Here is a 14,915-nt window from a genome sequence, read left to right as displayed (position 1 = left end):
AACAGACCCATTATCAGGAATAAAAAAATCTGCCAGATTGGCCTGCTACTGTTCCTCTTTAGACCAGTATAAACTATCGAGAGTATACCCACAACAGATCTGCATGAAATAAAACATTCAAATCACAGGGCTTTTGCGTTTTTATTCTAATTACAGTTTCACTGCAGCCTATTGTGGAACGTTGTGATCACTTTAAAACAATGAAGCAATTCTTGATTGCATTGTAGTGTCTATGTAGGATAATTGTATTGTCCTGAAACAAGATCAATAAGGGTGTCACGCCCCGATCTGTTTCACCTGTTTTTGTGATTGTCTCCACGCACCTCCAGGTGTCACCCGTTTACCCCATCAGTCCCTGGGTATTTATTCCGGTGTTCCCTGTTTATCTGTGGACAATTCGCCTTGTCAAGTCAACCAGCGTGGTTTTCCGTGCGCATGCTATTTCCTTTTCGCGCTTTTGCTAGTCCTTTCGGGTTTGACCCTTTCCTGCCTTGACTCTAAACCTGCCTGCGTGACCATACTGCCTGCGCTGACCTTGTTTATGATCTTTTGCCTGTCCACGACCATTCTCTTGCCTGCCCCTTGGATAATAAATATCAGAGACTTGAACCATCTGCCTCCTGCATCTGGGTCTCACCCATGTGCCCTTATAAAGGGAGCTTTTTGAGCTGTGTGTCTTTACTGTTCTTTCATGCTACAATGATGCCTCTCCGCTGCCTATCGGCTATTCCTTTTTGTTCTTGTTGATTCATATTATAAATCGATGCAGCTTTGAATGCGTTTATGTGTGGTCCAGATCTGCAATAGCTATCATACAAACGATCCAACTACCACTGTTGTCACTATGAATGGTGGATATAGGGCAGGAAAAATAAGTACAGTCCCGCAGCATAATCTCAATTTGTAGTTGAGCAACCACTGTAGACTGGTAGAGTATATTGACCTGTGGTATACTAAAGGTTAGCACGTGGAAAAGCGTAGTGCATACGGGAAGTACCAAAACACCCTAATATATAGGGAGGGTGCATGCAAGCAGATGAGGAAATTTGGCTAGGATGGAAGAAAATACATAGTAAAACCTGCAGAAGAGCAAATGGAAATAAATGGACTACCCTCCCCTGTGTCCACTTACACTCCCCCCCCCCCCCCAGTACATGTCCTACTACAGTTGTCTGTGACCTCAGTGCTTTTCTCTCCCAATTCCTAAAAAGTATTATGTCCCACTGTTGTCCTCATATTTATGAATAGGTTATAGGCCTAAGCCGATCACATATTTGTCACTGTGTAACAAATAGTTAGCCCTGTAGCAGTCGTAAGGACAGGACTTCAGCAGAAGGCAAGATGGGGTTAGTGCTCAAAGTGTTGATGTAAATGGTTGTCTTGGTGATCCGAAGGTGCCATTATAATGCTAAATATCAAGCTAATACATTAGTAGTAGATTAACAGTATGCACATTGGGCAATAGCCAAAATAAATACCATCTGAATCAGGCTTAACCTGTCCTATCTGAACGACACAGGTAGGGCAAGACTGTATAGCCTCCCCTTTAGAAACCAAATCAAATTCGAATTACAGTTATTAAAATGTTTAGCATTAGAATTACATGAATGAAACCTGCATTTCATACAGCTGATACACGATTCTGAGTGGTTGTAGTGTGGGTGTACGTGTCTGTGTGTCTGTGTAGTGTACTGAGTGAAAGTTATCTTTCAACTCAGAGTAAATATGCATGTGCTTTGAACTTTGGGTTCAATCAATGGAAGCCTATTTCAGACGATCTGATTGGATCAGACTTTCAGGGTTTTTGAACGGACCATCTACATTTTTCACTGTCCACTGCCGAAAGAACGGACACAGTCTCTCTCAACCCCGCAGAAGATGAATCCAACCTTGGCTTTGCTGCTGCTCTGCCAGCTTGCCTTGTATACGTCAGTGACATGCAAGAAAGGTACAGTGCAAATTATTTAAGGCAGTATTTTTCAATTACAGAATATATATTACAGACTCAGTGAGCTATGCTTTAGCCGTATTTCATATGTGTTTTTATATAATATACACCGTCACATTGTTTGTCTATCAATATTCCCATTTATCCTCAGTATGTGCCCGTCCGCCCGTGACCGACGGTATAGATACACTGGGCCTAAAGCGTGTGTATGAGATTGGAGAAGAGGTGACCCTGGCGTGTGAGCGTGGATACACACCTGGGAAAGCCAAGACTGCCAAGATCACCTGCTCAGCCTCGGGAGAGTGGACCAAACTGGACCTTGTGTGTTCTCGTAAGCTCCACCCCATTCGCAAAACATCCATTACATAATGTAAAGCATAAATCCACCTATGTTCACAAAAATTCTGGTAAATTGTTGGGTTTTACAGAAATCCTGGTTGGAGGATTCCAGATTTCCTGCTTATTAGTCCCTGATTCAAGGAACCTTCCCACTGGGATTTCTGGGAATTTTGGGAATGTTTCTGAGAATCTTGGAACCCTAAAGTCACCTATACAGTACCATGGACAGTCCATACTTTAGCAAGGGGCTAGGGATATAGTAGGATCCCCCCCAAAAATGTACTACATGAAATGCATAAATTATATCCACATGAATCTTATACATTTTTGACACAGCAAAGATGTGCCCTCTCCCCAAGCCTATGCAAAAGCCAGGGATGATTGACGTGCCATTCAAGAGTGTACTCAACTACACATGTGATGACGGGTGAGGGAAATAGTGCGGTTTAGTTCTGACTACATTTTGCTGACTATGCATATCAGACCAATAAGAATTTGTGTTCTTCAGGTACGTCATGATAGGAGCCAATGAGAGCGTGTGTTTACACGATGGTACCCTCAGTGCACCACCACCAATGTGTAAAGGTATACTATACCTCCAGAATGTAACCTTGCTTTTCTCCAATGTTTGTCTAAATATGTAAATATAGTCTTGATTATTTAAAATATTTCTTCCCTGCAGCTGTGAGTTGTGCTCTGCCTCAAGCACCTAAGGATGGTAAAATTGTCTATGACAATAAGAAGTTCACTGGCAATGAAATCCAGTACGGACAGAGTTGGACGTATGAGTGTTTGCCGCCAAGAGCTCCCATTGGCAACGAGAGAGGATCGTGCCTGGCCAGTGGAAACGTGACTGAGCCACCGGTATGCAAGGGTAGGTGCAGACAGTGGCAGCACAAGCCAAATGGTTTGTCTGTTCCATCATGAACAAATCTCATTGGTTGAGAAGTTTTTGAGTGACATCTGGTGGAACCACTGATAAATTATCAATGATCTTATGGAGGCCCATTATTACATAGGTCTAGCCTTTTTGGGGCCCTATGTGAGATTTGGTTGCCCCTCCCAAATGTTTTATAGTTAATTCCCTGCAATTCTACCCATTTTTCCATGGGGTGGAGATAATTTTTGAAAGTTTTAAAGCTAATTTCCTGCAATTCTACACATTTTGCCATTACTTATGCCATGTTGATGATATCTGAGTGAGAGTGACTAACAAAATCAATAGGGGCCCTTTGGAGGTCAGGGCCCCTGGGCACGTGCCCTGTGTGCCTGGTCGGTATTTTCGACAGATAGCTGGCTAGACTAATTTACCAATCTTTGTTAGCTGACATGGTTAATTGCGTAATACACAACCAAATTTCGAACTTGCACCTTGTGTATTCTATTATCCTAACTCTCAACAGTAAGTTGAGACCCCGAATGAATTCCAAAAAATACATACTAATAAAATGGGGGGGGCCACTAGCGGCATGGGAACCGCTTATGTCGCTTATGCCTGGAGCCGGCCCTGACGATGATTCTGGTTAAAATGGTTATTGCTAACTGTTCATCCACTCCAAGCAATGATAATTGATCAATTTGCATAATCCTGTCTTCCTCTGTTTATGCCTTAAAACTAATTTCTGTCATTTAGATTCATCCTGACAATATTGCGTTGCTAATACACTTTCACTAGCCCATGACTTTTCTGACCTGTTGCAGAGGTGAGCTGCTCCATCCCACCAACGATAGACCACGGCCTCATCACCTTTGCTGTGATGAGGGAGGCCGGTTACAAGGAGAAGGTCAAGTACCAGTGTCAGGAACACTACGTTCTGGACGGCTCTGAGGAAATACAATGTCAGAATACAGGCAACTGGTCCACTTTGCCCGTTTGTAGAGGTGAGTCAGTGTAGGGTGAAGTTGCCCTTAGACGCTGATCTTCAGTCAGTTTTGCATTTCCCCCACTAATGGTTAAGGTTATGATTGGGGGAGGGGAAGCTGACCCTAGAGCTGTACATAGAGGAGGCTGGTGGGAGGAGCGATATGAGGACGAGCTCATTGTAATGGTTGGAATGGTTTAAATGGAACGGTATCAAACATATGGAAACCACGTTTGACTCTGTTCTGTCTTCCATTCCAGCCATTATAATGAGCACGTCCTCCTATAGCACCTCCCACCAGCCTCCTCTGCTGTACAATGGGGGAAAGTTCACACCAGAGCCATTGAGTCATAGAACAGGTTGCACTGTTGCTCTTGTGGGAACGTCACTTGTGTGTGTCTGTATATCGAACCAGCTTGTTGACTCACATGTGATTAGATGTGTATCAGCAACCATTTATTTCATCTTTGGTGACTGCAATGATTGCGTAATGAGAGCATACTGCCGTTTGTGCCTTTTGAGCAAAGCACTGCATTCCCAAACCTTCTCCGGGGTCGCTGCTGTGTGGCTGACCATGTGTTGCTCCCAACCTATTGTATATGTGGTGTGTCAGGTTGGGTACTGATACAGAAGAAAATCATTTCCATGATCTATTTCATTTCATTCTCTTCAATGCTAAACGGAGAGTCACGTTGCTTTGCTTGTCTTCGCTTTACTGCAGCCCCCTGTAAAGTTAACATCAACAGAGGTCGCATCTTCTACAACGCCAAGAAGATCTGGATTGGGGATCTGAAACCCAATAGAGTCCTTCACGGGGAGCCTGTTGTGTTCTACTGTCTGAACAAGGAGCTGAAGTGTGGCATTCCAGTGTCAAGTCAGTGCATCGACGGCACACTCAGTACCCCAGAATGCTTTAAAGGTGAGGCCCTTCGTACCAAAATAACATGGTCACGTTCATTATGACATGCAAGTTTTAAAACATTTTACTACGTGAATCAAAAATGAGTGTTTCTTATTGGACACGTGTGGGTAGTCTCTCCATGTTTCAGTCCATTTAATTCCTGTTGATGACAAATGAACACAACCCAGAGTAAAATGTGTTGTGGTCGCTGCCGTCACATTTTCCAAGCTTCCCGAAGCTGTTTAGTTGAGTCCTTAATATTCTCACAACTAAAATGACAAATGTGTTTGTGTGTCTGTCTTTCTCTTAGAACCAGGCAAGATGGAGTACACCCTCAAGCCCAAATCACTTCCATCTGAGATTGCGATGTGTCAAGCCGACCTAACAAAATAAACACCATACAAAGAGGATAAATAGGGCAAATAAATGACAAATAAATATGACTTTTAAAAAAAAAGATCTGTTTTAAGTCTTTTTGACTTTGTGTCCAAATAATCCAGCCTTGCATTTGCTAATAACCTGTTGATTATATCCATAACATGAATGAGCCTGAATTTGATTGCCTGTAAAGTACATGTTACCTGAAAATGACACTAGATGTCAGTATAGGATTACAGTATTTGTAATCTCTGCTCGCACACAAAGGGCTCTGCAGCTTTGAGAGAAAAACAAGTTACTTTTTAACCAAGAGTAAACATACCCTTGTTTTGACTTGAACTCGATATCTGATTGAACTCTTGCAATTTTGCAACAAGAACAACAAACACAAACTGCATGAGATTACAAATGCATTCCATTCTGTTAACAGATAAAAAGCACACAAATAAAGATTCATAGTAGTAGATCTGCATCATCTAGCCACATCAGTGTTCCAGTGCTAGAATAGTTTCAGTCAACTTTATTGTACCACATAAATGGCTTTTGCAACCATGATTTGGTGAAGAGTTACAGAGAACTGGTGATGTGTACTAGGAATGGGGGAGGGGCAACAGTAAGGTTCACAAAGGTCTGGTGTTTTACGGTAAATGACGTAAATAGTAAAAGAGCCTGAGGTTGCCTCATTCTGCGTTGTCATCGACCCTTATCCAATTACCTCGAGAACCCAAAAAGTTGGGAGCTCCAACGACATTCCGATTTTTACCCTTGAAACCAGAGAGGAGAGACGCTCTCTCCACACCACAGACGATGGCACCAAGTCTGTCTTTGCTGCTGATCTGTCTGCTTGCCTTGTATACACCAGTGACATCCAAGAAAGGTACAGTATCTATTATTACGGTATCTACACTGAACAAAAATATAAACGCAACATGTAACAATTTGAACTGAGTTACAGTTCATATAAGGAAATCAGTAAATTGAAAATAAATTCATTAGGTCCTAATCTATGGATTTCACATGACTGGGAATACAGATATGCTGGTCACAGACACCTTTAAAAAAAATTGTATGGGCGTGGATCATTTGCCTCATGCAGTGCGACACCATCTCCTTCGAATAGAGTTGATCAGGCTGTTGATTGTGGAATGTTGTCCCACGCCTCTTCAATGGCTTTGTGATATTGCTGGCGGGAACTGGAACATGTTGTTGTACATGTCGATCCAGAGCATTGCAAACATGCTCATTGGGTGACATGTCTGGTGAGTATGCAGGTCATGAAAGAACTGCGGCATTTTTAGCCTCCAGGAATTTTGTACAGATCTTTGCATCATGGGGCCGTGCATTATCATGCTGAAACATGAGGTGATGACGGCAGATGAATGGAACGATAATGGGCCTCATTTTGTATTCAAATTGTCATCGATAAAATTATACCATAATTATCATAACCATAACCCCACCACCACCATGGGGCACTCTGTTGACAACGTTGACATCAGTGAACCGCTCGCCAGCACAACGCCATACACGCCCGATACAGTTGAAACCAGGATTCATCCTTGAAGAGCATACTTCTCCAGCATGCCAGTGGCCATCGAAGGTGAGCATTTGCGCACTGAGGTCAGTTATGATGCCGAACTGCAGTCAGGTCAAGACCATGGTGAGGACGACGAGCATGCAGATGAGCTTCCCTGAGACAGTTCCTGACAGTTTGTGCAGGAATTCTTTGGTTGTGCAAACCCATAAATGAATCAGCTGTCCGGGTGGCTTGTCTCAGACGATCCCGCAGGTGAAGAAGCAGGATGTGGAGGTCCTGGGCCGACGTGGTTACACGTGGTCTGCTGTTGTGAGGCCGGTTGGATGTACTGTAAAATCCTCTAAAAAGACGTTGGAAGCAGCTTTTGGTAGAGAAATTAACATTCAATTGCACACTCCCTCAACTTGAGACATCTGTGGCATTGTGTTGTGTGACAAATGTAATGTAAACAAATGTAAACGAATGAATGCAATACATTTCAGAGAAATACGATTTTTCTGCATATGAAAGACTTCTGGGATCTTTTATTTCAGATCATGAAACATGGGACCAACAATTTACATGTTGCGTTTATTTATTTGCTCATTATTTGCCCCAGTGTTTTGGCCTATTGATTTAGAAGCCTTTTGTGTTTCTGTGCTGTATGCTGTTCAGTATTCCTACGTACTCTCAGTGAACATGTTGTCAGAGTGTGTTTAGACAAATGAGCTTGTGTTATGTTGACGAAGACTTTCAGTTACTGTAAGCTGAAAGGAAAAAGACACTTTATTTTAATAGTCCACCTACCTTTATGCTCAACAAACTTTTACTAGACAATCAGTAAAATGTCAACTGCATGTCTGGGGAGTTGCACGGGCACTTCTTTGGTTAATCTATATGTCCATGTTTTTTTCTGTGTCCGTGTGTGTTTGTGTGTGTGTGTGTGTTTTATTGACCCATCCCGTTGTTTGTCTGCCCCCTCAGAATGTGGCCGCCCGCCCCTGGGTGACGGTAAGGAACTGGAGGGGTTCCAGAGGGTGTACTCCCCCGGAGACGAGGTGGTGCTGTCGTGTAAACGAGGATACACACCCACTTCAGGCTCTCGCACAATCCTCTGCACTGCTAGCGGAGACTGGACCAAGTCTAAACTCACATGCTCAAGTAGGACGCTTTTATAAAGTTTGACCCAAAACAGTATTACTGTTCACGTATCATAATTTGATACTCAAAAAACATTCCATGTATTATCAATTGATACTCAGTATATTGCAAGTATTATCAGTTGATACTCAGTATATTCCATGTATTATCAGTTGAGACTCAATATATTATAATGATGATCAGTTGATACTCAGTATATTACAAGTATTATCAGTTGATACTCAGTATATTACAAGTATTATCAGTTGATACTCAGTATATTACAAGTATTATCAGTTGATACTCAGTATATTACAAGTATTATCAGTTGATACTCATATTGATGGAACTGTTGAGCAATGCTGACTGATTCCTTTTGACTTCTGATGCAGCAAAGAGTTGCTCTTTCCCAGAAGCACTAAACCACGGAGACATGGAGTTTGTGGACATTGTCTACCAGAGTACCATCAACTACACCTGCCATGAGGGGTATGGGGAATACCATTTACAAATTCTATTTTAGTGTCTCGTTGACGACTGGTCACCTCTCCGTGCTGTCAAAGTCTATAACATGTTATTGTATCAAACACATGTAAAGTAGGTCAAAGTTGAAATCACTGTATACCCATACACCTAATATAGTGTCTACTTTATGTTTTTTTAGTACATCATTTGACAGATTACGGTAATGTGGTCTACAGGTATACCCTGCAAGGAGCCAGTACCATTGAGTGCTTGTACGACGGCCAATGGAGTGATCCACCACCAAAGTGTACACGTAAGTTTCTGCCTTATACTGAAATGCACAACTACTCTAGCACTTAACAGTAATGATGAAACATGATCTCACGTTGATAATGCATACAAACTCACATTGATACTTACAAGTCTATAAGCACAATGTAAACGTGGCCTTATTGCTGTAATTGTAAAGAGCATTCTACAATGTGTAAAACGGAGATTTGAATAATGGCTTTACTGTAGCCTATATTATTCATATTCATATGTTACATCATATGTCTCTGATAAAAAATAGAGAGAATATCACGTATTTCAATCAAATGTGCTTGATTGATGAGCATGTGAATGAAATCTCTCCCCTCTGTCAGCGGTGATATGTGGTCTTCCTCCAATACCTAAATATGGGAAAATGGTCTACGACAGAAAGTTGACAGGCAACACGACTGTGTTTGGTTTTGGGGGGACCTACGAGTGTTTCCCTCCACTTGTCCTCATAGGCAACGAGAGGGGATCGTGCAGCACTAACGGAGACTGGACTGAGCCACCAGAATGTAAATGTAGGTACAGTGTTATCAGTCAAAGACTCTGATCTGTTGTATTGCTAGGGCGGCAGGTAGCCTAGAGCAGGGATGGGCAACCCACACACAAGATAAAGGTTATTTACTATTCATTTTTTAAAAATTATATTGGTACTCAGGCCTACAAAGGGGCCAGTTGCCCATCCCTGGGTTAGAGCGTTGGGCCAAATGGTCGCTGGTTTGAATACCCAAGCCAACAAGGTGGAAAATCTGTCGATGTGCCCTTGAGCAAGGCACTTAACCCTAATTTGCCCTCTATTTGTTTCCAGTGGTGACCTGTTCAGCTCCAACAGGCATCATCAACGGCTACATGACCGTTAGCGATAAGAGGGAGCACGGCTTCAAGGAGACTGTCAGATATGGATGTAATATAGACTATGTCCTGGACGGGCCTGTGGAGATCGAATGTCTCAAAACAGGGGATTGGTCAATGAAGCCAGCTTGCAGGGGTAGGACCACTGATTTTGTGACAATTTTGTATTTTGTTTAACCAAACTTATTTGGTTACCTATCAAATCGGTGTTTTTGAATAGCTGAATATTGCTGTTGTTAAAATTCTAAATAGTAATATCCGCCTAGCTCCCTGAGCCAATATTATAATTATTGATCCTAATTTCACTCTTTGTTCCACAGCTTCCTGCAAGGTAGGTATTAAAAGAGGACGCATCCTTTACAATGGAAAGAAATTTTGGATAAAGGATTTCAAGCCCAATAAAATCTCGCATGCGGACGTCGTCTTGGTCTACTGTATGAACAAGGAGAAGAAGTGTGGCTATGCATTGTCAACCCAGTGCATCGATGGAAAACTCAAGATCCCAGAATGCTTTGAAGGTGAGACTAGAGCACAAGCGTTTTTTTCTTGTTGGCTATTTTCTACATAAAAAAACAAAACAACATTACCATCAAGTCTTAATGATGTCTGTGTGTGTGTTTTCCTTTCTAGAACCAAGTGATTTGACATATAAATTCAACTATGATTCCCTGCCATCTGAGATAGCCCAGTGCTGAAACGCTGTGCATGACAAAGCAAATTGAGACCAAGAACATTGATTGCCTGTGAATTAAATGTCAATAAAACCATGTGTATTTCTATGTAATGCTATCCATTTGTTCTTCGGAATAATTTTTCTGTAGAGAACTAATTTTACGATGAATAAAATATACTGTTTGCTTGTATCTTTGTAGATGACTTGACCCAACATCTTACCCAATACTTGCAAAATAACAGTATAAACTCAATTTCCAAATGATGTCACATGATGTCAGTGTTGTACAGTTGATACTCTGTCAGGTCAAGTGGTCAGGAAAAACTCAAACATACACACACACACACACACACACATACTCAAAACTCATTGCTACAACACACACACACTAAATACCTAAATACACACCAAACTCATTGCTACACCACACACACACTAAATACACACCAAACTCATTGCTACACCACACACACACTAAATACACACCAAACTCATTGCTACACCACACACACACTAAATACACACCAAACTCATTGCTACACCACACACACACTAAATACACACCAAACTCATTGCTACACCACACACACACACTAAAAACAAGACAACACAAGTCAGCTCCCAAAATATACATTTCTACTACAAAACTGAACTCTACCCTCCTATCCAGTGATTCATATTAAAACCATACAGTCGACTGCAAGCCGGCCACAGTGCAACCCTATCCCGGTTACCCAAACCGCTTTGCATGTCTATTCTAACAGAGATTAGCAGAGGAAACCCCCCTGCTGCTCTTGTCCCGCTATGCGGTTGGTTTGATCCTCTGTCCTTGGCCATCAGCCGGTGGTCAGAACTATTCCCCCCCCTCGCGGGGGCGGCCAGTTGATTGTACTGAGTCATGAGAACTGACTCTCCTTCCCCACTGGGGCAGCGAGGCAGGACATGAAAGAACTGCAGAGGCCGACTGTAGGTGGAGTCACAAGGGTTTCCAATGGTTACTGAATGGAGGGGGGGGGGGTGTTGTAAGAGTACTTCAGACAGACAATTTGTTTCTGTTTACGTATCCCACCATAGCAAGAGAAAAGAGATAGAAAATGCATTTCTTCATTGCCTCAGGGCGAGCCAGGACCGCACATGAACAGTTTTCAGAACACTTCCAAACACGACAGCATGTTCACCAACCAACTATAGCCCGACACTAACTATTTATTAACACAAATGTATTCAACTTATTTCACATAATATTCATCCGGACCACACGTCGGCAAAGTTGCGGAGAAGTTCTTTAGATATTGACTTTAAATGAGGCCTGGTACGAGCGCTCCTCCATGACATGAGTGCAATGCACTGACGTCCGTTAATAAACCCTTTTCTCCGTCTTTCTGAGGATCAAACAAGTCTCCGTGTTTCATGTTGTTTCCTCTTGATGCATTATTTATTGTTGTGAAGAGATGCACTTTATTAGTTGCTATCCGATTTCACATGCAGGCTGTTTGGAGCCTCATTGAAATGTGTTTTCTGACTCCAAACGATTATTGTCTCTCTCTCTCTCCCGCCTTTCGCGTTCTCTCTCTGTCTGTCTCTCTCTCTAGCTCTCTTCTCACTTGTCTGCTCTCTCGCTTTCCATCCCCCTTTTCTCTCTCATCCCCTCTCTCAGTAGCCCTCCGTGGCAAAAATCCATCCAAAGTGAGACGAGTTGTGTCCTAAGGAGAGTAGATGTTGTTTCATGGTTGTTTCATGGTTGTTTCGTAGTTGAAGACATGAACACGCAGTGTCCAGTATGCTTTCTATCGTTAGTATCATTAGCGGTAATGCGAGGCAAAATTCTGATCATTTGCTTGGAGTTATTTGAGTTGATGGAGAAGCAAGTTTTATGTTTTATGTATTAGAATGTGTTTTATGTGAGAGTTGATATGAATTGCTTGTTTTATACAGTACATGGCCACTAGCCTAGATGGTGAGCTACACCTGCCTGGGAAGCAAAAACACCCAGTATTGGGTTGGGTTGAAGAGCAAGATACAGGAGACATGAACAGCCTCCTGTAGTTGGAATTTCTGATTGAATCCAGTCCAGCTAGCAATATGATTTCTAACGGAAGCTACTGTATAAGCGAAGGAAAGAAGAAGAGATGGTGGAAGAGTGGTTGGTGTTCGGTTGAAATGATCAGAGAAGTAGAATCTCATTCCATTCTAATCTGTATTCTAAGGTGTGGTGATGTATTACCTCAGGAGGCCTCCCGTCCTCCACCCCTGGTCTATGCCATAGAGCATGCTGGGACTTGGAGTCCAGTACACTACAAAGGCCACCAGTCTAAGCAGTCCTAATTGATGGGCAGAACCTTGTCTGTTCTCACTTACTGTTCTAGTACAGTAAGTGTAGAGGCTGTGTAGGTGTAGGGGGTTACTTGTGTAGCTATGTGGTAGACGCCCATGTACTGTATGTGCCACTGGTTTAGTGTTTTCCCAGATACTCATTAAAGCTCCCTTCTTTGTCTATGGCTCATCTAGGGTGACAGATGCATCTACTGGCTTTGGTTAATCCACAATGGTGATGGGAGGAAATAGGAGGAACATGTGGGTATGGAGTTCTGAAAGATAAATAATTCTGACCGTTTCTTTCAAGGTGAATACTGGGATTTTGCGTTGGCGAGTTCCCAGAGTGAGTTTTTCCGAAAAAGATTTGAGAAAAAACCCGAAAGATTTGCGACCGCATATAACGGACATATTGCAACATCATAAGGGAAAACCCTAATTGATGACCTTCTGAAAAACACTGAAAAATGCCTGACCTCATGTCTGCATGACCACCAGTTGCCTCAAGTTGTCCACTCACGCCAGCTAGTGGCCAACCTGAGGTATTGCCATCGGGATGGGATCGAGTCGATAGACAGAGTGATGATCTTGTTCCAAAGCCAAACAGTCCTTTTCTCGAGTCAGATGGTTGGCCTCATTTAGGTAATATTAAAGTACAACGTTTATTCTAATCCTTGTTTTCTAAAACATCGTGCTCCCGCTGTTATGAGGGGAGGATCAGAGGATCAGTCAGCAATGCATGGTCTGATGCACAAGTAGTAGCCTAGTCAATGGTTCATTTTGAGGCTATCTTCTTCACACCAGCAGTAGACAGCAATGCAGGTGGTGTGGTGGAGACATACGATTCAGTGTAACCAAATACTGCAAAGGCAGCAGACTCTACCTTGGTGGGTTGGAGCTGCTTAGATTAGCGAACCAGCATGATTCTGGAATCAAAAGAATATTCCATAGGGGAGAGAGAAAGAGAGATTTGTTGATAACATCTGGGCAGTTGGCTTGGTGAGATTTATGCCAACTTAACGTTTTTTTTTTCCTGATGTGGTTTCCTTCTCTTATGTCAGGCCTCGGAAGACGCTTCAGTCAAGCCCTTCTTTTATTCATTCCCGCTCTCTCTCTCTCTCGACCCACACCTCCACCACACCCCGGTCTCTCTCTCTCTCTCGACCCACACCTCCACCACACCCCGGTCTCTCTCTCTCTCTACCCACACCTCCACCACACCCCGGTCTCTCTCTCTCTCTCTCTCTCTCTCTCTCTCTCTCTCGACCCACACCTCCACCACACCCCGGTCTCTCTCTCTCGACCCATACCTCCACCACACCCCGGTCTCTCTCTCTCTCTCTCTACCCACACCTCCACCACACCCCGGTCTCTCTCTCTCTCTCGACCCACACCTCCACCACACCCCGGTCTCTCTCTCTCTCGACCCACACCTCCACCACACCCCGGTCTCTCTCTCTCTCGACCCACACCTCCACCACACCCCGGTCTCTCTCTCTCTCTCTCTACCCACACCTCCACCACACCCCGGTCTCTCTCTCTCTCTCGACCCACACCTCCACCACACCCCGGTCTCTCTCTCTCTCTACCCACACCTCCACCACACCCCGGTCTCTCTCGACCCACACCTCCACCACACCCCGGTCTCTCTCTCTCTCTCGACCCACACCTCCACCACACCCCGGTCTCTCCTGGCAGGACTAATCCCACCTCTTAACCAGGGTGAAGACGTGAGGCTTTGCCATTCTCTGTCTCAGTCAGGGAAAATGGCCGACCTTGACCACTTTAGTACAGTAAGTGTAGAGGCTGTGTAGGTGTAGGGGTTTACTTGTGTAGCTATGTGGTAGACACCCATGTACTGTATGTGCCACTGGTTTAGTGTTTTGGGTTGCACCCCAAATGGCTCCCTATTCCCTTTATAGTGCACTTCTTTTGACCAGGGCCCATAGGGAATAGGGTGCCATTTGGGGCAGCTCCGTGGTGATTTTTGTCCCGTCACAACTGAGAAATCCAGTCTGAGAGGATTACTGGGAAACCAGTAGATGTCATGACGTGTGTCACACTTTAACGTGACTCCACTCTGTGTCCACACAGCTTTGATCTCTGGGGTGTCTTCCTCAAACCTTCTTTAGATAACAAAGTTACAATACATTGAAACACACAGTCAAGTCTTTCATGTCAGTCTTGTGAAAGCGGAATAAATAAATGAATCC

The 14,915-nt window shown here is 43.4% G+C and overlaps 2 protein-coding genes across 2 annotated transcripts; both read left to right on the top strand.

Annotated features, from left to right (window-relative positions):
* The first annotated feature begins 1,810 nt into the window (after nt 1–1,810).
* On the top strand, nt 1,811–5,507 carry LOC120032936 (beta-2-glycoprotein 1-like). The gene is made up of 8 exons (XM_038979206.1): nt 1,811–1,948; nt 2,100–2,279; nt 2,624–2,714; nt 2,796–2,872; nt 2,970–3,161; nt 3,989–4,168; nt 4,871–5,068; nt 5,361–5,507. Exons 1-8 carry the CDS (start codon nt 1,879–1,881, stop codon nt 5,441–5,443), a joined length of 1,071 nt encoding a protein of 356 aa, XP_038835134.1. The 5' UTR covers nt 1,811–1,878; the 3' UTR covers nt 5,444–5,507.
* A 414-nt stretch (nt 5,508–5,921) lies between these two features.
* Nucleotides 5,922–10,579, top strand: LOC120032937 (beta-2-glycoprotein 1-like). Its single transcript, XM_038979207.1, has 8 exons — nt 5,922–6,305; nt 7,929–8,105; nt 8,477–8,573; nt 8,786–8,862; nt 9,194–9,382; nt 9,673–9,852; nt 10,037–10,234; nt 10,347–10,579. Exons 1-8 carry the CDS (start codon nt 6,236–6,238, stop codon nt 10,409–10,411), a joined length of 1,053 nt encoding a protein of 350 aa, XP_038835135.1. The 5' UTR covers nt 5,922–6,235; the 3' UTR covers nt 10,412–10,579.
* Nucleotides 10,580–14,915: the final 4,336 nt, after the last annotated feature.

The sequence above is a fragment of the Salvelinus namaycush genome, chromosome 39 (genome assembly GCF_016432855.1).
Source record: "Salvelinus namaycush isolate Seneca chromosome 39, SaNama_1.0, whole genome shotgun sequence".
Classification (NCBI taxonomy): domain Eukaryota; kingdom Metazoa; phylum Chordata; class Actinopteri; order Salmoniformes; family Salmonidae; genus Salvelinus; species Salvelinus namaycush.
Note: the sequence above shows the minus strand (reverse complement) of the source record. Positions and strands in the feature narration are given on the sequence as shown.